At 53.5% G+C, this 20,036-nt stretch overlaps 6 protein-coding genes across 6 annotated transcripts; 2 read left to right on the plus strand and 4 right to left on the minus strand.

The window, feature by feature from the left end:
• Positions 1-1,785: 1,785 nt before the first annotated feature.
• BDP55DRAFT_557496 (kinase-like domain-containing protein) lies at positions 1,786-4,884 on the minus strand (the record flags this gene model as incomplete). Its single annotated transcript, XM_060569701.1, has 3 exons — positions 1,786-3,323; positions 3,383-4,226; positions 4,282-4,884. 3 exons carry the CDS (start codon positions 4,882-4,884, stop codon positions 1,786-1,788), a joined length of 2,985 nt encoding a protein of 994 aa, XP_060426990.1.
• An 842-nt stretch (positions 4,885-5,726) lies between these two features.
• BDP55DRAFT_671612 (branched-chain amino acid aminotransferase) lies at positions 5,727-7,384 on the plus strand. Its single transcript, XM_060575466.1, has 2 exons — positions 5,727-6,223; positions 6,298-7,384. The coding sequence occupies exons 1-2, from the start codon at positions 5,995-5,997 to the stop codon at positions 7,320-7,322; spliced, it is 1,254 nt and encodes a 417-aa protein (XP_060426991.1). The 5' UTR covers positions 5,727-5,994; the 3' UTR covers positions 7,323-7,384.
• Positions 7,385-8,087: 703 nt separating this feature from the next.
• Positions 8,088-8,605, minus strand: BDP55DRAFT_557279 (ESSS subunit of NADH:ubiquinone oxidoreductase; the record flags this gene model as incomplete). The annotated part of the gene is made up of 2 exons (XM_060569677.1): positions 8,088-8,163; positions 8,340-8,605. The coding sequence occupies 2 exons, from the start codon at positions 8,603-8,605 to the stop codon at positions 8,088-8,090; spliced, it is 342 nt and encodes a 113-aa protein (XP_060426992.1).
• A 4,174-nt stretch (positions 8,606-12,779) lies between these two features.
• Positions 12,780-14,345, minus strand: BDP55DRAFT_557309 (uncharacterized protein; the record flags this gene model as incomplete). The annotated part of the gene is made up of 2 exons (XM_060569679.1): positions 12,780-14,246; positions 14,298-14,345. The coding sequence occupies 2 exons, from the start codon at positions 14,343-14,345 to the stop codon at positions 12,780-12,782; spliced, it is 1,515 nt and encodes a 504-aa protein (XP_060426993.1).
• An 849-nt stretch (positions 14,346-15,194) lies between these two features.
• Positions 15,195-16,938, plus strand: BDP55DRAFT_671619 (uncharacterized protein). The gene has a single exon (XM_060575467.1). The coding sequence runs from the start codon at positions 15,440-15,442 to the stop codon at positions 16,784-16,786; it is 1,347 nt and encodes a 448-aa protein (XP_060426994.1). The 5' UTR covers positions 15,195-15,439; the 3' UTR covers positions 16,787-16,938.
• A 301-nt stretch (positions 16,939-17,239) lies between these two features.
• BDP55DRAFT_671620 (uncharacterized protein) lies at positions 17,240-19,894 on the minus strand. Its single transcript, XM_060575468.1, has one exon. The coding sequence runs from the start codon at positions 19,416-19,418 to the stop codon at positions 17,577-17,579; it is 1,842 nt and encodes a 613-aa protein (XP_060426995.1). The 5' UTR covers positions 19,419-19,894; the 3' UTR covers positions 17,240-17,576.
• Positions 19,895-20,036: the final 142 nt, after the last annotated feature.

Below are 20,036 nucleotides of genomic sequence, written 5' to 3' on the forward strand. Positions count from 1 at the left end.
CGCATCAACTGCGGCGGACTGTTCCCATCAAGAAGAGCATGTTTTGGAGTTTCTATCGTGTTGCTCCGTTCCAGGCGATTCTCTGACTCTGCTGTGACCTTGGCTTGAACTTGTTTGATCCGAGCGAGTGACGCTCCCAGGATGATTAACCCCCCCTTGGCGTCAAGAAATGTACTCACCCCCTTATCTAACCTTGCCGAACTCCATCACAATGGGAAATCGACTAAATCGAGCAAAAACGCCAAACAGTTCAAACCAGGTACTTCACCGACCAGTTTTCTGAACAATACGGATACATCCCTTTAAGAAAGAAAACTACCTCTTTCTATCGTGTGATGGGACCATGTTCTCAAACACGACTTTACCAACTTGAATTCGAAGAAAAAAACCATCCGATACCTCTACATCCAAGGAGAACCGTGGCTCAGCCCACCACCACCCAAATATGCAACGACAATCATATGCCGCAGTAGTACCTATTTTCTCTGAACGGCGGGTAAACGAGTTTTAGAGCCTGCACCAAGTTTTTATGCCCTACCTACTTCACCTCAGCTCTCTCAAAGGAAGGAAACCCAACTCTGTTCCTGGGTTTTGGGGGAGGAGTGGGCTCCGTCCTGCATGTGACCGACCGGCGCGGTTCGGTCGGTCGCCCACCACCACCACCACCACCACCCGGCTGGTTGCGTTACCAGAACAAACACTAATTAACCAATCCAACCCGATGCCAGCCAGTCGTGCCAGTGAGCTCGACGCCTCCTGCTCATGCTTCTGTTGGAGGGTGAACAGCCCTTTATTAGATACCACTGGGCGGTAAACCTGAATATGTTACACTTGTCTGGAAGTGAACCAAATGCCAGGAGGGATCTGCGGGTTATCGGGAACGTCGACCACTTCACGGCCGTATCCTCCTGAGCCGTATACCATTCATCATAATCCCATTGTTATGTTCACCATAGGGGGAGAGTTTATATTTTCTCGAACTTATCGAAGTAATCCAACTCCTACCCAGTGGGTAGAGAAGCATAGAAACGGCGACTGATGGCGAACCGTCAAGAAGTGGTCGCCGACTCTCGACATGGATTTTGCGTGACTAGACGCCTCCGGGCGGGGACCGTAGGTATCACTCCTCCGCAAATCATCGCATCATGGACCTCCCCTTTCATGAAACATATCCGTTCCTCTCCCAAAACACACCATTCATTCGAACAAAGTGCCGTAAATCATGCTGCTCCAAATGATCAACTGGCAATGTATGTCCATGTCCTATTGACTAGAGCAAATCTTGCTGTTGAAAGTCGACCCCGGGGTTCCGCCGTTATCGACTTGATTCTGTTCTTGGCGGACAGACATCGCCGGCAAGTCTACCATTTTGTTCGTCATGTGCCCACGCCAATAAACCTGTTCAGTCCACGCAACTCACAAAATCTTGACTTTGCGGGGGAACTCGGCCCACAAACACTAATTCCCGTTTTTTTTTGCCTTCGGTTTTGCTACCGCGCAATCCGTAACCCCTTGAGTCGTGACAATTTCTTAATCTAATTCTATACGATCAGTCACTTCTCTCCCATTTACTTACTGCTCTCAATTGGCACATATGGATATCACCTTGGAATCATTTAGCATTTTTCCTCTTCGAATCGTTGAAGCAAAATCTGGCACGGTCCCTCAACGCCCCCGAGAAAGTACAACTCTACCAAGTCTCAACTCATGTGTGTGTATCATGTAAACAACTCTGGGATGCCCTGACTGCAACCAAAGCTGTGCTATTTCCAGAAAACCCCTCCCCTAAATCAGACTCTCGTACTTATCCAACCCGCTCTTTTGCGGTGGCTTCTGCTGCTGCTGTTGCTGCTGCTGTTGCTGAAGGCCAGCCATACCGTTCATGCCCATGTTGCTATTCATCATACTGTTCATGCTGCCACTAGACCCCATGCTCATACCCATACCAGGCCGCGAGCCCATGCTGTTCAGACCATTCATCGGTTGTTGACTCATCATGCCCATGCCGGTGCTAGCTGCAGGTTTGCTGAAAGCGCTCAAGCCTGATTGCACAGGCGGCGTGTGACTGGGAGGCGGTGGTAGGCTAAACCCGGAAGATCCGGAAAAGCCCGTCGAAGTGCCGGCTGGTGGCGGCGGCAAGGAAAACGAAGATGACTGCGACATGCCTGGTCTCTGCCCACCAAGCGACATGTTGGACATGGGCGTGCTCATTCCCCCAAAAGCGGAGCTGGGAGGTGGCGACATGGAGTTACCGGCCGAGAAGGCCGGCGTCGGTATTGACGACGACAACGACGACCACGGGTTGGACGTTGCCGCCGACGCTGTTGACCAGTTGATCGATGAACTGGGCTGTGCCGCTGGCTGCGACATTTGCGTAGTTGGCTGTAGCGGTTTAGAGAACTGAGTCGATGTTGGAGTCATAGCTTGGAAAGAACCCATGTCCGGCGTCACCGTCCGGAAACTAGGTTGAGGTTTAGGCGCCGGAGGTGGTGCTGTCTGGGTAGGACTCGGAGTTGACCAAGCAAAGGCCGGAGTTGCTGACCTACTCCCGGGCGCGGGCGAGGTGACTCTGGCCGCCGCCGTGGGGGTTTCTTCCCAGCTAGAGAATGCATCTGAAGTTGAAGATCGTGTTGTTTTGCCTTTGACCAGACTCTCGAAATCGTCTTCTGTGCCCCCATTGGATACGTCGAAAGAGGTCCCGCTGACGCCGCCGAAAGCCATGAAATCTTCATTAGTCCCGGCTGTGCTGCCGTTGGTACCAGAGAGCTCTTGCAACTTTTTAGTCTGTTCGTCTTCCACCCTTTTGGATAACTTCTTGATGAGGTCCATGAAGTTCTGGAACTGCTTGAGGTTGAGTAAAGGCCCGAGACTCATATGCCACAGGATGGGCAGAATATCAATCGCCACAAACTCGGCATCCGCTGCTTCACCCACAACCCGGAGGACGCCGTGAGCTGCCATCATGACCGCGGGCTCTTTTGTTTTGATGGCCTTGATCAACGGGATAATCTTCTCCTGCATCGTGTATTTATCCAGCATGCTGGAGGAGGAAGTTGATTTCTTCTTTGAAGTGCCGAAAGCATCGAGGCCATCGTCTTCTGCGTCTGATGTTCCGCCACACAGGACGACGAATGCTTGACAACCGCGCACTTTGATGGCCAAACTACTCGTTTTGCTGAACACGGCCGCAATGACTGGGAATAGCTCATTCTTGATGGTGCTAAAATCGAGAACTGGCAGAATAGATGGTAGACCTCTCAGAGCCGCGTCAACAACGGCCGGTGTTGGTGCTTCAATTGCGGCATAGACGACCGGCAATATGTCTAAATGGTTGTTAGTATGTTTCACCAAACGCACTAATTCATGCTGTTGTGTTTCTTACCATCAGTGAACTCCTTGCCGTTACAATTGTTGCAGATTGTTGACATGTGTTCAAGCACAACCATCAACCCGGCATCCTTGGTTGGGTCTCTCTCAGGAGCCTGGTCCTTCTTCGGAGGTGGGGCAAATGTTGCTTTCAGAGCTGGCCGGACTTTTTCGGCAAAGACTCTCCTTGCAGAAGGCAGTAAATCAACGATGGTGAAGACATTTTGAAGAATCAGCGCTATTAGATCCTTGTCTTTCATCTCTTCAAGCAACGCTGGTAACAACTTCTTCTCCATGACAGTCTTGGGGAACGACGGCATGACCTTGACTAATCCTCTCATGAACTGAGCTTTCTCGTTTGGAGTCTTTGCTGGGAAAGCGTCCAGGAACCTGATTGTTGAAACAAGCACATTGTTGAAGTATTCACTTTCTTGAAATTCCTTTGCTGTGAGACGCTGAGCAGGTCGTCGTGTTATCAGGCGCGGTAAGACATGTTGAACCAGCTCTTTGGGTAAAGGCCGTGATGACAAGAATTGGTTGGTAGCAGACGGGACTGTCGATGATGAGGCGAAGGTTCTCTTGTATGTCGATAAGCTGCCGTGAGCTTCTATGGGTGACTGATGTGGTGAGTTGTAAAGGGCCACCGCTAGGAGACCTAATGAGAACATGTCGGCAAAGCTGGTGAAGTTGTTGTCAATGACAAAGTCAGGAGAGGTGTAGTCGAGGTTCAGCTGCACAAATCGAGGTAGCCGAGGATCTGGGTTGAGCACTTCTGACAGGCTGATGGGTTGAAAAGAGGTCGGCTTATTGGACCCTTCGGACGGCGCGCAGAAGGCGAGACCACTGATTTTCCAGTCAGACTGTTTCGAGTTAGCAACAATGTAAAAGCTATCAAGACCGATCCGTTGAACTGACCTTGGCGTTCACAACAATGGCATCTGGTGTCAAGTTTCCGTGTACCAGCCCAGCGTTTTCGTGCAAGAACTCCAGCGCTTTGCTGATCTGCAAGAGACCCTTCTGGATCTCGAGCTCGTCAATCTCCAACTCGCGCCGTCGGCGCACACCGTCCGAATCCTCGGTGACATAACGGCTCGACCGGCCGCCGACTCCACCACTCCGCTCCTGGTCGTCTTTCTCTTGCAGCAGAGCCGCCAGAGAGCCTGTGACAGCTTCTGTGACGAATTGTAGCCCACCGCCTCTTGTTTCTTCCACTGGCTCAACGAGCTCGAGAACACTGGGGTGTCGCAGCTTCGCCAAGCTGGAGGCCTCCTTCTTCAGGCGCTCGATGACCTCCTCCGTGGCTCGCTTGAAAGCGGACGCGCTCGATCGGCCGAGGCTGCTGCCATGGTTGTCGAGTCCCTTCTTGTCAAAGACAAATACGCTATATGGTTTCCCTGTGGACTTCTTCTTGCAATCGTAAATCTTCCATGGGCCGGCGGACGACGTCTGAGTCGAGGAGATGGAGTAGTTCGCGGTGATGTTGGTCGATGATATCGACTTGAGTGCCGAGGAGAACATGGTTGTGGTGTGTCTTATAACGTAGGTCGTCTATGTCGTCGTCAAGGCGGAGGGAACGGAACTTGAGAAGACTCGATCGTCATGACGGTTCGGAGGCAGATATGGGGTTTGCGACAAATCGGGACTGTCGTCAAGTCAATAGCGCCCGCACCCAGAGGGAGAAAGGTAGTCTTTGTCCACGAGCGATGTAGGTGGTGCAGGGTACCGTGGAGGGAACAGTTTGTAAATGTCGAGAGGGTCCTCCTGCGAGGCTTTATCGAGGAAGCTTCCGGAGATGCGCCAGGACTTTGTTTGGGCTTGAATTTCAACGAAAGACAACAAAACGCAGGGCGCAGTCACATAAGATTGGCAAGTTGGCCCAAAAGATGATGTTCTCATTCAGCCGCGTCGACTTCCACGTCGCTGATAGGCAAGAGCGTCTCAAGTCCAATCAAAACGACCATCCATGCTTTTTAGCGATGATCCCACAGTTGCCAGTGCTCAGTGCCCACCCCTGCGTCTAAGGCCCGGCTTCAAATAAGTTGGGCACACCTTTTACCTGAGGTGAGCTTGGGGGTGCCATGCTGAACCAATAGCTGACCTAAGCTATGTCTTTTGGGGACAGGACACCTAGCTTGGCTCTACCTTACATCATCTCCAGTGCTCCACTGCTGGACATCAGTACCTGAGTGGTACGTACTGCATGCTGACCATGCACTGTTGCACCTGCTGCACCTCAGATAGCGGGACGCTTCCGGAGCCGGGACCCTGAACGACAATTTTGGATCTCTGGATCTGGCGGCGCATGGAAAGCAACGGCTTAGAAGTCCGATAACGCTCCGAAGTCCTGACTCTTGCCGCACCCTACACGCCATCCTCAAATTGCGCCCTTCGCCCTACTACACTTGTCCATCCTTTATCAAGCATTGGATTGGTCAATTGGATTCACCGTTGACCGCAATTGAGGATTGATATCTTGGGTTCACCTGAAAAAGAGTCACACTCGCTCTCCATCTCTTGGTATTTATCTGGGCATCTTTGTTCCTGTGTTTAAGGTTTTGAGAAAATCCTCAACCTCCTTTTTTCTTTTCTGCTTTATACCCACCCAAAACACCAAACAGACCGATCGCTATGATGCGCCAGTTCTTCCCCCGCGCCGTCGGCGCTCTCAGAGTTCCCCGCAGCTCTCCCAGATTAGCCACCGCATGGCAATCAGCAAGACTCTACAGCGTCAAGCCCGCCGCCGCCTCCGCGGCCAAGCCTCTGGGTCTCGATGCCTCAAAACTCATCATTGAGAAGACAAAGACTCCCGGAACGCTGGGCAACCCCGAGGAGCTCGTCTTCGGCCGCAAGTTCACCGGTCAGTCAACTGCCCTCCCCTCGCCTACTGGGCCTCCATCACTCGATTTGCAATTGCTAACCGTCCCACCACAGACCACATGCTCACCATTGAGTGGAACCAAGAACAGGGCTGGCTCGATCCCAAGATCGTCCCCTACCAGAATCTTTCTCTCGACCCCGCGACCTGCGTCTTTCACTACGCCTTTGAGTGCTTCGAGGGCATGAAGGCTTACAAGGACAAGTCTGGCCAGGTCAGGCTCTTCCGTCCGGACAAGAACATGGCCCGCCTCAACAAGTCCGCCGCCCGCATCGCCCTGCCCACCTTCGAGCCCACCTCCCTCATCGAGCTCATCTCCAAATTCGTTAACCTCGACAAGCACTACATCCCCGACGAGCGCGGCTACTCCCTCTACCTCCGCCCGACCATGATCGGCACCCAAAAGACCCTCGGCGTCGGTCCCCCCGGCTCCGCCCTCCTCTACGTCATCGCCTCCCCCGTCGGACCCTACTACCCTACCGGCTTCAAAGCCGTCTCCCTCGAGGCTACCGACTACGCCGTCCGCGCCTGGCCCGGTGGCGTCGGCGACAAGAAGCTCGGCGCGAACTACGCCCCGTGCATCGTTCCCCAGCTCGAGGCCGCCAGCCGCGGTCACCAGCAGAACCTGTGGCTCTTTGGCGAGGAGGAGTACGTCACCGAGGTCGGCACCATGAACATGTTCGCCGCCATCAAGAACAAGGAGACGGGCCAGAAGGAGCTCGTCACCGCCCCTCTCGACGGCACCATCCTCGAGGGCGTCACGCGCGATTCCGTCCTGTCCCTCGCCCGCGAGAGACTCGTGCCCGAGGGCTGGATGGTCTCGGAGCGCAAGTACACCATGAAGGAGCTCGACGAGGCGGCCGAGGAGGGCCGCCTCATTGAGGCCTTTGGTGCCGGTACCGCTGCCATTGTCAGCCCTATCCGCACCATTGCCTGGAAGGGCAAGTCTATCAACTGCGGTCTTACCGAGGCCGAGGAGTCTGGCGAGATCACCCTGAGAATCAAGGGCTGGATGGAGGCGAGACAGTACGGTGATGAGGAGCACGAGTGGAGCTACATTGCTCCCGATGTTGCTGCATAGATTTCGTTATCAGAACGGCATGTAGACTTGTAGATATCCAAACGGAAAGCGTTCAATATGAGTGTTCAAAGAAAGCAGTATTTCAATTCTGATAGTGAGTGGGTCTTGGCATCGGCGATAACCCACAATCCTCCTTCTATGACTGATAGAATGTGTTCCTTGATTTACCTAAGTTCGTGGTGAAATGACAGCAAAAGTTTCGATAAGAACAAGTAGCTTACCAGACGAAGTACTGCATCAACATCCTCAACTTTCACTTGCTAGAGCTCCGTTGGCGCCACTCGACATCTTCCTCACGATAAACTCTTGAACATCAAACCCAAGAGATCCAAGCTGGTGTCACGAAGCACCGTATCCCTATGCCATACATCATCAAAAGCAAATCTAGTCATTGCAGAAGGCTCACGAAGATCCGAAAGGCCCTCACAGAGATATAGTAAAAAAAGGGCGGGGAAAAAAGGAAACTAGTTCAAGGGCAGGTCATATACACTTTTTCCGGGGGGTAGAAGAAAAGGCACCATTGCCGTGAGAGAATCGGCAACGAGCTTGCTTTCCCCTTCGGGAGAATTTCTTTCTCTCTCTCTCACTCTCTGTTTCTCCGCTCCATCCTCGCGGCTCGATTTCTTTGTGTCTTCCGTTGCGTCCCTTTCTAAGGCAATATTCTCCAAAACCAAGCTCCAGATGAGAAAAAGTGATTCGGTGGGTCTGTCCGTCGAATACCGCGGTGTTCGTATTCAGTAGTCGCAGAAATTGGCTTTTCCCTGTTCACTTCTCGGGGTCCGGCAGAATGCCCTCCTTTTCTAATCTCCGCCTGGCCTCCTCAAGGGCCCAGGTATCGAGTCTGTAGTGTGGGCGGGTAACGTTAGCCGCCGATCAATCAACCCTGATATCTAAATTGCCTCATCCCGGCCCAACCGACATTGGATGCACCCAGGTTTTACTCTGGTTTCTTTGAAGTACCATCCGATACATTGCATATCAAAGGGACAAATGAGCCGGAAAGCAAGGGCCACTCACGAAGTATCAGGCTTGAAGGCAAGAACAACACCAGTGGCGATGATGCCTCCGCAGAACAGGGTGTAGAAAGGCGTCTCCCAGCCCTCCTTCTCGTACTTCTCGCCGGGCTTGACGCCCCAGAGCCAGCCGGAAGGGGGATCAAAGTCGGAACCACCACCAGCGCGGCGGGCCGTCACGGAGAAAGCCCTCGTGGTCGGGGCCGCGGCGGCAGAGGTCTTGATGGCGCGGGCGGCGCGGAGGGCCGCGGTTGGTCGTATCGCCGTCATCGTCGGGTCCGGGAAGAATGGTAGTTCGTTTCGAGATTGGAGCGAGTATAGGCGGGACGTCTCAATTGACGTCTTATCGGTGATGGGCGAGGGGCGGATTGGGGGTGCGTTCGCGGGCGCGCGGTACTTCGGCTGTTGAGTCGTTTGGCACTCACGGGTGAGGTTGTTGGATTGGAGTTGGATTCTCGGACCCATGTCGGGATCGTTAGTCATCAACAGTCACGTGTACGTTACCGACTCCACCCGATCCGCGGCCGCTTCGAGCAGGTGAATCCCCGGCAAATACTTACCTCTTTCGTCATTTAACGGGATGATCCTGAACACGGACGGAAGCATTTGATGGCGTGAAGGGGTTCCGTAGCTAATGTTGGTCTGATCTTGAGTTCTGTCAGAGGCCCTTCGTGAAGATCAAGTTCCCAGACTGCTATTACCTCTCAGCGACCCTTTGATTGGTGGATAGCACTTATGCGACTGCCTGTCACTCAGGAACAATAATTTGCAGAGTTTCGTCAATTTATCACCAAATCGAATGAAATGCCATTAACGAAGTTGACCCGTGATCCTCTAAAGAGTCTTTGTGATGAACCTGCTCGACGTCCTGAATTCCCGTCGTTATAGTCCAATTGACGCCTTACACCTCGTAATCCTGAACCCATTGCCGATACTCCAAACCGTGCGATATCCTCAATAAGCACCGTTTGTCATATCATTAACTATATCCCTGAGAATGACTTTATCCTTCATAAGTACCTTGTCTCCCATTCTCGCCCGCTTAGGCTCCGGCCGAACGTTTTCTTTCCCCCAGACCAGCTTTGGGGCTTTCCGTGGACTGAGGCCCTTTCGCGGGCTAGTGTTCTTCTTCGCCTTCATCGGAGACACACCGCTGGCCGTCAACTGTGTCGCTGTGTCGTCAAAAAAGTGACTGTCCAGTGCGTCAGGCGGGAGGTCGTATATCCAATCTTTCTCTTCCATGAGGCCGATAAACTTGCTGAGCATCTCGTCCTTTCCGCTGCCCTTCAAGGTGCTCTTGCTTCCAACTACGAGCAGTTTGGTTTTGGCGCGAGTGAATGCAACGTTGATACGTCGCCAATCCTTCAACAGTTCGCCGATGCTGCAGCTCTCATTACTCCGAACCAAGGAGAGAATAACGACATCCTTGTCTCGTCCTTGGAATCGGTCGGCCGTGTGCATCTCCACGCCCACATGTCCACGAAGGCCATGCTTGAGCAGAGATAGTTGGGAGCGGTAGTGTGTCATCACTCCGATCTCTCCGTCTGGTACACCTACTGTAAGGAGACCCTCGACAAGTTGAACTACGATGCGTGCTTCGGCTGGGTTGACAATCCGATTGCCCTTCGCCTCTTCTCTCGTTAGAGGCTGAATGGTATCAGTGTTGACAAACCTTACTCGAGCTTCGCTGCCCAGCAAGTCTCGCAGCCAGCAGCAGCTTTGGTTGATGGAGGTGCACACAGACTTCGGAGTGCCTGGTCTGAGCATCGATGCCGAGTCGTGATGAAGGCTCTTCAGTGCAGCCATGTTTGGCACGTCGAGTTTCTTGGAACGTAGCTCCTCAGTGCCACACCGCAATCTTCCTTTGTAGATCAAAGTATTGCTGAGGGTCATGATGTCCTCGCACATACGGTATTGATGCTCCAAGTTGACCACCGAGTCCGGGTGCGTATCGGAGAGAAGCTTGAACAAGCTCACATCGAGCCCGCCTTCTCGAGCCTCTTCGTTTTGAACTAGAGGAGGAAGCTGATTGTGGTCACCAACAAGTACAAAAGTCTTCGCCATCCTGATTGGTCCTAGACAAATGGGCAGCGTGATCTGCGAAGCCTCATCGACAATGCAGTAGTCGAAAGTGCGTTCGTTGAAGAGAGCATGGCCAACGCCGAGACAAGTGGTGGCAACGATGGGTGTGTCGTGCCACGCCTCCTTGATCTGCTCAAAGGAGTTCATAGGCTGACCAGCCAGGATGGCAAATTGCTGGACCTCCGGGTGAACCTTGGCGGGAGCGCCGAGTCTGAGGACCGGTGTCTGATCATTCTTCAGCTTCAAGAGAATGTTGTCGACTGCTGTGTGCGTGTAAGAAGTAAGAAGAACGCTCTTCCCCTGAGAGACCAAAGCTCGAATGATGTGTGCAATAGTTGTCGTTTTTCCTGTGCCAGGCATGCCAAGAACTAGCGCATAGTCTTGGGCACTCATCACCTTCTCAATCGCTCGGTGCTGGTCAACGTTCAGGGATTCCCGATCGGCTACGACGTATTGCGTAGGTGCTGCCTTGAACCTCGGCGGGACTAAATCTACCACAGCGCGGCGGATCTCTCGGGACCCGAAGACGCCTTCTGCCATTGTCTGCACAAGATTGTTTCGGACTGTGGCCATTCCATTGCTGAATTCATCCTTATCAAGGCGATAGCGGATTGGCGCTTCCTTGATCTTACCCGGAGACTGATCTGCGGTGCAGCCCTCAGGCACGACCTCCATAATGCTAGCAAAAACCTGGTTGTCATTCTCGTCAAACCCAGGCTGCTTGATGCGGGCGTTGTGTAGGCGCCGGTCGACGGCCACGCTGATTCTCTGTTTTCGAACAGAAGTAACGTAGCCCAAGGCGAGAGCAAAGTGGCCCTGTTCATCCGAAACAACTATAGGCTCACCGACGTTCAACTGTGACTCTAGGAAAGAATGGCCTGGAGTCGAAATCCGCTTGACGAAGGTGTAATTGAATCGGTTGATCTTGGAAGTGCCCAAGTCCTCAGACGTTGAGCCCTCTTCAATGATGACGTCGGAATGGCATCTTCCCACTTTCTCACGGTCCTTGCTAACCATCGTCCAGAGCTCTCTCTTCAGCTTCTGGGTCTCTTTCTCCTCTTTCGTCAACAGATTCTCCCATTTGAGGAAGAACTTTTGGTGCTTTGGCGTAAGGTGCTTGACAACTTCGTCGAATTGCTTATCCATGCCGCTCGTCTCTCCATCGCCGTCGTCGGCGAGCTTGTGGTAAATGAAGCAAGACGTCTTTGCGTAGCACTTTCCACACATGTTCTTGCTCCTCTTCATAGGAGGCAGCTGAACGCTCCGCTCTCGAATATGACATGCTAGCTGGTTTCGCTGCATGATCATGTGGCGTAGCTCGTGTCGAATGGTAGGAATGCGCATTGTTTGCGACGTTTCCATGTAGTAGAGAATGCCATACACAATGTTCAAGTCGTATCGATCGGAAAGCAACAGGTTATAGAGCGCGGTCTGCGTCATGTGATTGCTGTTGGCATGTTTGCCCGTTTTGACTTCGAATGGGACGGTCAGCGTTTTGGTATCCTTGCCGTCCTTTAAGGTAACTTGAACGGTAGCATCGATGTTGCCCTTCAGTCCGTACATGGGCGACCAAACATGTTCCTCGACATCGAGCAGTTTGCTGACGCACATATTGGCCTTCTTGCCATTGCGGTCGAGAACAACAGCATCGAGCTTTTACCAACATTAGTGACTATCAGAAGAGAGAGAACGACGAGACATACATTCGGCTGAGAGGCTACAAAAGCCGTGGCCCAGCAGCTCAACTCCGTCATTTTCGACTGTAGATGTTCTCTGGCAATGCTGGTGCTGACTTTGATTTTGTACAAGTCCTCGATGTGCTTCTCCATGACTCTGTCAATGACACCACTGAGGTACCGAAGATCCCATTGGTTCGCCATGAGAGCTTCTTGGAAGATTTCATGCAACATCGTTCCGTACACCAAGGGAGCAGTAGCTTCGCTGGTTGCTTTGACACGGTCCTGTAACACTGCTCGGCGCATACAGCTGAATGAATCAGCGACGACAGTGGCTGATACCAACTGATCTGGGTGTAGAACCAAGATATTGTGCGAATCGTCAACGATGCATTGGCCGCTGGCTGAGAATGTTCCGATAACATGTACGTATGCCTTTGCGTGTGCCGGCGTCTCGAACCAGTCACCTCGGAGGTGGATCGTCTTCATAGCCTTGCTACCTTCCGCTTGTACGATGAGAATCTGGAGACAGGTTAGCGATTGCTGTTGGATCGACTTGGTCTACCTACCTTCTCTAATCGAGAAAGCCCGCGCTCATCAGTGTATTCATTTTCTAGGGCATTGGTCACCAGATATCGCTGGATAGCTTTGGGCTTCTGGTTTGTCTACCTTCATCTTAGCGTTTGCTACCGTGGTAGTCGTTGATCGGAACGTACAGCTGTCGTCGGCGAGGCTTGTGGCTGCTGGACCGATTGAGTCGCAGCGAGCTCTGCCGCATCGAAGTCGAAGTCTCCTCCAAAATCGTCCCCAAAAGCATCATCCAATTCGTCTTGTCTAGGGACAGGTGCGTTTGTTGCGCCAAGATGCGGTTTTGAGGACGTCGGCATCTGGGATGCCGTCGCTACTGCACTCTCCAAAATGTCTTCGGCAGCCTCGAAAATGTCATCATCCAAGTCACCGAACTCATCGTCTAAACCAGTGCTACTTTGCTTGCTGGGGTGCACAGTAACAGGTGCGGGAGTAGGAGTGCTTGGCCTCGCTTCTTGTTTGGAGTTTGATAGACTGATACTCGCTTCAAGCTCGAGGAAGGTGTCGTCATCAAAGTCGTCAAAGTCGTCGAAGTCAATGTCGCCGTAGTCAGACTCCGCCGTTGTTGCTTTCGTCTGCTGGTCCAGCCCTAAATCCTGGACCACACCGGTATCAGAAGTGCTTCCTGCAGGTTGTAGGTTCGGCGCTCGGGTTGTTTTTCTCGAAGGTGAGAGCGATGGCGGCCTCGATGGGTTGGTCTTCCTCTTCTTAAGAGACGGGGACTCCATGTCCTGGTCGATGAACGGATCGAAATCCTCCGGCGGGCTGTCTTCTTGCATGCTTCCAGTAACAGTGTCCAATAGAGCTGTAACAAGTGAATTCTTTGAACTGTCGGTCGTCTCCCGCGTCAACGTGCTGGTAAATGAGGGCGCATCCGAGCGTTCAACTCTTCTTCTCTTGGGCCAGTTGAGACCGCAGCTGATTGCTCTTCGCAGACTGCTGTCGCCTGCCTGCACAGGTGCCGTCTTGACGTTCCGTGGTGACGAAGAGAACATGAGGTTGGCGAGCGTGGGGTTCGTAAGACCGAGTGGCGTAACGTTTCCATTGCTGGTAAGGGAGAATCGGTCCCAGAGTTCCAAGGTTGGGTCTGCATGCGGCGATTTTAGTGCCTCACTCAGCTTCTTCACATTGACGGCCGGCGTGGTAGGCTTTTCGTTTTGTGCGGGGGATGATATGGGTGACGAGCTCCTCGCCCGTTTACGGCCCTTCCTATGCATCATTGGCGAGAGGGCGGCAGCGTAGTTCAGATCACTCTTATCCCTCTCGTTATTCCATAAGATTCGTTCAGTAGGTGATGTTTGTGTCTTTTCTTCCTTGGGAGCGTTCGATGCCATCAGGTCGTGCCAGCTCAGCTTCGTCGATGGGGTGATGGCGATATCGTCTCGGGATTGGCGAACCCCATCTTCCGTTGCGGTGCCATTTTCCTGCTCAGTAATCTCTGCCTTGACTGCAGTATGGAATTGGAATTGATTCAGTTTGCTCTTCGTTTTATCGGAGACGGGCGCCAACGGTCGAGACGTCTGGGCAATCACTGGATTGCTCTTCGAACGTTGCCACGAGCGGTTCTATAAGAAAGTCAGCAGACATGGCATGGAGGGGTATGTTTTTCGATTGACCTTTGACGGGAGACCAACATGTTCCGAGTATGACTTCTTGAGAGGCATATCGGCGGGTTTGGCTTCTCGGATGCCAAAAACAACAGATCGTGAACTTCTTCGCTAGTTCCAATCATGTCAGTGCAAGGGTGTGAAGAGGCAGTTGGGGCCCCTCGAGGAAGTGTTAGAGTGGTTGTCCCTCGACGCGCTCGGGACGCGCTCTAGCTCCACGTTTGTTTAATACGCGTCGCTGCACGTTCCTGGTAATATGTGGGGCATCTTGGGTAATGGTGGACGCGCAGGGTCATCGCCCCTGCAACGAATAAGTCCATTTCTGCCCACATCGACTTGTCACCTGGGCAAGCGCAATTGCGATCACTGCGGGATGTCTTGCATTCACACATTGTGTGGAGTGGCGGGCAATGTCCCTGTCCGTGTATTCGTACCTGAACTTTTACAGTCGTAAATGTCTCCAGTAGTAGTACCCTGACTGACCTAAGCGTGCTAAGGTACTTACTTTCCTAAGGCTCTCATTTATACACATTTTACATACATGTGAGATTGACTTAAGAGCCAGATACCTGACACTTTGAGGTACCTTAGAGTGCGAACTACCTACTCAGCATGCATGCATCTCTTTACCCGACCATGGTGACTTAATTGCAGAGGCGGCATGACCACCGTTCTATCCGTTTTATCCTGAAGGTCTATGTCTCTCGCTAAATACTGCAAGCGTTGACTGTGTTGATGTCCCTCTCCGCTTCATCAATAGAGATGACCAGATGGGAAGAGAAATGCTCAGTTGCGGAACTTCGCGATCCATCGGTGACACGGAAACGGTGGTCCCCGGCGTCCCGAAGTCGACATGGAGAAACTCTCTGCCGATAGCCCGGGAAGTTCGGGGTGTTTTCTCCACCCTGCCGATGCAGGTGTGGATCCACTAGAGCTCCAACTGCCCGCCTGAGAGCTCTGTCCGACTACGTCAGGACTCCCAAGAACATCAACATATGAGCAGTCTCTAGGAGATTGAACAGACCATACCGCCACGAACCACAGCAATTGGCCCGACGCCGACTCAGACACTCCTGTCTCCCTGGCCTCTCATAGCTTTACTTCCCTCATAATTGTCAGGTCAATTGAGACCTGGCAGTGAAGCCGTTGAGATGGCGATCCCCACCTCAGGCGATGACAATGGCTTCGACCCAGACGTCGCCGGGCCTCCCGACTATCAGATCCCACAACCGCAGCTCACACTCCTTCAGCGCCTTCTCTTCCGCAATGGGGAGAACTACTCTAACAATGTGAAAAAGATGCTCGACACCGCTGCCGTAGGCCTGGGCCGCCAACCCACCCAGGATGAGGTCAACGTCCTCAGCCAACTAGCTTACAAAGAAGCCGCAACCGCAGCCTGGGCTGTCCCCGTCTCCGTCGCGTTAGGCGGGTTCTTGACCTGGAAAACCCGCGGCACCTACCGCTTCCCCTTTTGGCAACCCAAATTTATCAAATTCACTCCCGATGCCTTTCCAAATGCCTCTAGGCCTATTCTCCAAGGTCGTCGCGCGAACCGGATGTGGCACAACCTGAGGTTTGGAGCATACATGTTCCTCACCAGTCTCGGCATTGGCCCTTTCGTCGCCTCATATGCCACGTCAGTGGCCATGGCATCCGCCGCCCGCGATGAACGCCTGAACAAGTTCCGCAAGGACATGAAGCCGGACAGGCTGGTCCAGATGACCGCCGACCAGATGCCATCACCTCTCTTGAAGCGCCAGCGTCAGCAAACCGCGGAAGCTATCAGGCGACTCGAAGAGTCGCTGGCCTCGATAGGCACGGATGAACAAGTGGCCCAGAGAGTTCAGCCTCAGAACTTGGAGATGTCTCTTGAAAAGACTCGGGAAGTAAGACCGCAATATCGGAAGAAGATTGACGAGTATCGAAAGATACTGGCCCACATCGATGCAGTCCTCGAAAAGAGGGGCGAAGGCGGTAGCGCTGGGGACGACGGGTCAGCCCAGAATAGGGACTACGAGGCACTTTCTGCTTCAAGCTCTACAGGAGATTACAGTTTACCTTCGGAGCCCAACTACTCCTCTCCGACAAGCTACTCAAGAGATCCGCCATCTTCCGAAGGCCGGTCAGGATGGGGCTCGGGTCAGCAGAGCTCGTCTCCCCAGCGAAGCAGCAGCAGCAGCAGACATTCAGACGACCTGGATTACGATGACGCATCGCCTCTTTCACCCGCCGCGAGGTCCCAGGCATCATCTCCCCCTAGCACCGGCTCGGCATGGGACCGTTTGAGACAAGCTTCGAGACAGCCCCCGCGACCTTCTGGAAATGCCGACCAAAGCCAACAGGGCGACGCCAAGGATGCCGATTACTACGCGTATGACGCCGCTGACAAGGAAAGGAATGCGGAGAAGGATAAGGCCCAGGCAGAGTTTGATGCGATGCTCGATCGGGAAAGAAGGGGTAACGCGGGGCAGGGCAGCGAACGGAATAGCCGTTGGTGATATGTGCTCCTATTCTATGTAATTGCGAACTGGTTGTGGTCAAGACTATGAAGTGATTCTTGTAAGATTATGCTTGTACACCTGTGTCAATATAACCGTATCCTAGCTTGTACCGTTTTCTGGGGCTCCATCAGGCCACAACTATGCCAGAGAAAGGAGATATACAATCCATCTGAAGACGTCGAATTGTCACTAAGGCCCATGGCGTGGCGGAGAATGACCTTGTTTGAATTTCCCCGCTCCTACGGGTCGCGAGTTTGAGTCTCGTGAAAAACAACTGGTATCGTTACACCTGAGGAATAGGTAGTATGAGTCGTCTGGTGATTTTCGTAAGCCACCCGTGATCCCCTTTCCCTAGATGACTGATTGACTTCTCTTCTTCCCCTGAACCTTTTCTCTTTTGTTATTTTTAATGATCTATTTTATCTTCCTTCTGCGATGGTCGGGGGAAAAGTGGGAAAGAGGGAACACGGTATGAGCGATGCAGAGGAGTTCCTGGTTATGCGGGCTAACTGTTCTAAACGACGGCGAAGGCACCGCAGCCAGTATCATGAAGCGAATGGTTCTTGGTGATCATTGTATAGCTGTGTGAATTGACTGTATTCTACACTCTGTCCGAGTCCTTTGTCTGGCCCGGTCACATCAAAACTATGCGGGTATTTCTCTTTTTAACTATGGCTGATTCTTTTGCCTCAACTTTTCCCCCATCCGTGAGTTCATCTTACTAACCCCTTTTCTCTGAACAATCAAAATTCCCTAAAAGTCTTCCTTTCCTCTATTCGAAATTCCCTCAAAACGTGAAATGCGTCGGCCGCCAAAAACTCGGGTCCCATCGATGCCACGCCGCCGTCTTGGGCGGAGTCTTACTCCACCACTCCCGAAACTGCGGCGCGCCAACCTCGTCCCCGAACCGCTGCGCAAGCCTCGGCATAAATGTACTCATCGACATCCCCGGCGTCAACAATCCGTCGTCCGTCTCGGCGAAACTGAAGTGCGACGCCCGCGCCCTCCAATCCCTCTTCGCCGCCGCCGAGGCCACGCAGGCCGCGACCTCGTCCTGCTCCGCCTCCCCCGGGACAGTGGTAGAAAACTCGGCCACGGCGCCCGCGAGACCGACGTAGAACGAGTCCGAGACGTCCGACGCCTTGGCCAGGGAAAACACACGGCTCGTCGACGAGCGCGCCGCGTCGCGGAAGGGCATCATGTGGAAGCGGTAGTTGGGGCGGTAGTAGTCCCGCCGGGCGTACTCGTGCCAGACGCAGGCCCGTCCGCGCGGGTGATCGCACCCGACGCCGCGCATACTCAGGGAGCGGCTGCTAGTGCCCCGCAGAGGATCCGGGAACGGCGTGCCGGACCAGCACGGCAGGGCGGCGGAGTGGTGGTATGATTTTGCCCAGCGGAAGTCGAATACTTTGAGAGCCTCGAGCTCGTTGCTGCCCGCGACGAAGTGGTTCGAGCCATAGGTCAGGAGGGACGAGTGCGTCTCAAAGGGCTGGTACATGTCGCGGTAGAGGACGTCGTGGGCGGACGGGGTGCGGATGTCGAGGAGGCGGATGGTGCCGTCGTCCCAGGCGCTGAGGAGGAGGTTTGTGTGGCCTGCAGGGCCTGGGTTGACGGGTTGGATAGCGCGGACGGTTTGTTTCTTGTCTGTGTCGATGCCGCGGGAGGCGAGGAGGGAGTGGTTCTTGGAGACGAGGTTGGGGGTGAAGCCTGAGGGGGTGACGGTGAGGTAGCGGATCGGGTCTGCGTCGTTGGAGAGCGCGCAGATGATGGTGTCGTTGTTGAGAGCCTTGGCCGAGTGGATGAATTGCTTCCCGGTTCCCTGGCCTGGGACGTCGAAAGTCTGCGAGTCGAGCGGAAGGGTGGCCCCGGTTTCGTCTGCGTCCAAGGAGAAGAGACTGACGGTGGCGCGGTTGCCCGCGATCACTGACGTCTGGTTCGGCAGGGTATCAATGGACCCAACAGACGTCCATGTAGTAGCTTCGAGACCTCCAGTGGGCGTAGGGATCTTGAATGTCGAAAGGGTCTTGCCGGCGCTACCAGGAGCCGCCGAGACGAGCTGTAATTCGCCATTGGCCCTGCCCACGAGGATGCCCAGCTTCCCGTTGGGCTCGGTCAAATGAATGGCGGTGACATCCCCCACGCCCGCTTCGTAGCCATTGGTCTTGCCCTCCATACGGAACCACGCGTCCGACTCGCCGCGGCTGTTGTGAGGCCTGAACCTGCCGACGACGTCCTCACCTGCACCCCACGCCGCGAGCTCCCAGCTCTTGTCAAAGACCAGACGAGCATCGATGACGGGGTGAAAGGGACGGCCGGTGTTGGTGAAGCCCGTAAAGTAATTGCCATCCCGCCGACGGTCGTCCGTGTAGGCGGTGGTCTGGAAAGCCTTCATGTCCCATGCGCGGGCTTGACGGGTAAGGGTGTTTGCCAGCTCATCCCATTTCGGGGGAGTTTTTCCTAGTGGCAGGGAGTGCAGGGGAAAGCAGGTCCTAACGAAGGTACGCCAGCCGTCCTCGCTGAGGAGGGAGTGCAGGTGCTTACACGACGATGCCAGGCGGGCTACGTCGCGGGCAGTACTGAGATGGCAGACGATCTCCACGACGATGTCGTCTGGGAGTTGGTCCAACATTGTGTTCTGGGTTTCAAGAGTCTTTTCTGAAGACCCTGTTTATTTGGTTTGATGGTTGGTATCTGAGTGACATGGAAGTGTAAGGGAAATGTCAATTGAGATATGACATGAGGGTATGGGTCGTGGGGGAGTGTGGATTGGTGTGAGATATCCGTACTGACGAGTAAGATGTGTGGTATGTGATGGGTGTGAAAGGTAGAAAGGGAGTTGACAAAGTCTTTTAGCTATTGTGGGTAATTCCGTGAAGCAGCTTGTACAAGAAACCTAGTGCCAGACCATGTCTCCTTGTGTAGATATACCAGAAGTCTTTCACGCTCCAAATGCCGGGGATGGCAATAACCAAAACCTATTGAAAGAGTTGTAAGAGATTGGTTGACGTTGAAGCTGTCAGCCAGTCCACATATAAGAGTCACAATGACCAGGCACCGTGCAATGGCAACCTGGAGTCAGGCCCAATTAGGATTGGCGGGTTTGTCTATGACACAGAGCACCCCGTTATATGCATACGAAGCGGCTACCGAGTATGCGTAAGGATGCTATACGAAGTACGTCTATATACGTAAAGCAAGGGAAGCTGGAGGCGTGGGCTTAAGGCAGATCTCGCCCATCTGCCCACAC

The sequence above is a fragment of the Colletotrichum godetiae genome, assembly GCF_030913485.1.
Source record: "Colletotrichum godetiae strain CBS 193.32 chromosome Unknown BDP55scaffold_34, whole genome shotgun sequence".
In the NCBI taxonomy this organism is placed as follows: domain Eukaryota; kingdom Fungi; phylum Ascomycota; class Sordariomycetes; order Glomerellales; family Glomerellaceae; genus Colletotrichum; species Colletotrichum godetiae.

Excerpts from the sequence above, each read along its gene's own strand:
- BDP55DRAFT_671612 (XM_060575466.1), top strand. The coding sequence starts at position 5,995 with ATGATGCGCCAGTTCTTCCCCCGCGCCGTCGGCGCTCTCAGAGTTCCC. Across the intron at positions 6,224-6,297 it reads CTTCGGCCGCAAGTTCACCG|ACCACATGCTCACCATTGAG; the intron begins GTCAGTCAACTG and ends GTCCCACCACAG.
- BDP55DRAFT_671619 (XM_060575467.1), top strand. The coding sequence starts at position 15,440 with ATGGCGATCCCCACCTCAGGCGATGACAATGGCTTCGACCCAGACGTC.
- BDP55DRAFT_671620 (XM_060575468.1), bottom strand. The coding sequence starts at position 19,418 with ATGTTGGACCAACTCCCAGACGACATCGTCGTGGAGATCGTCTGCCAT.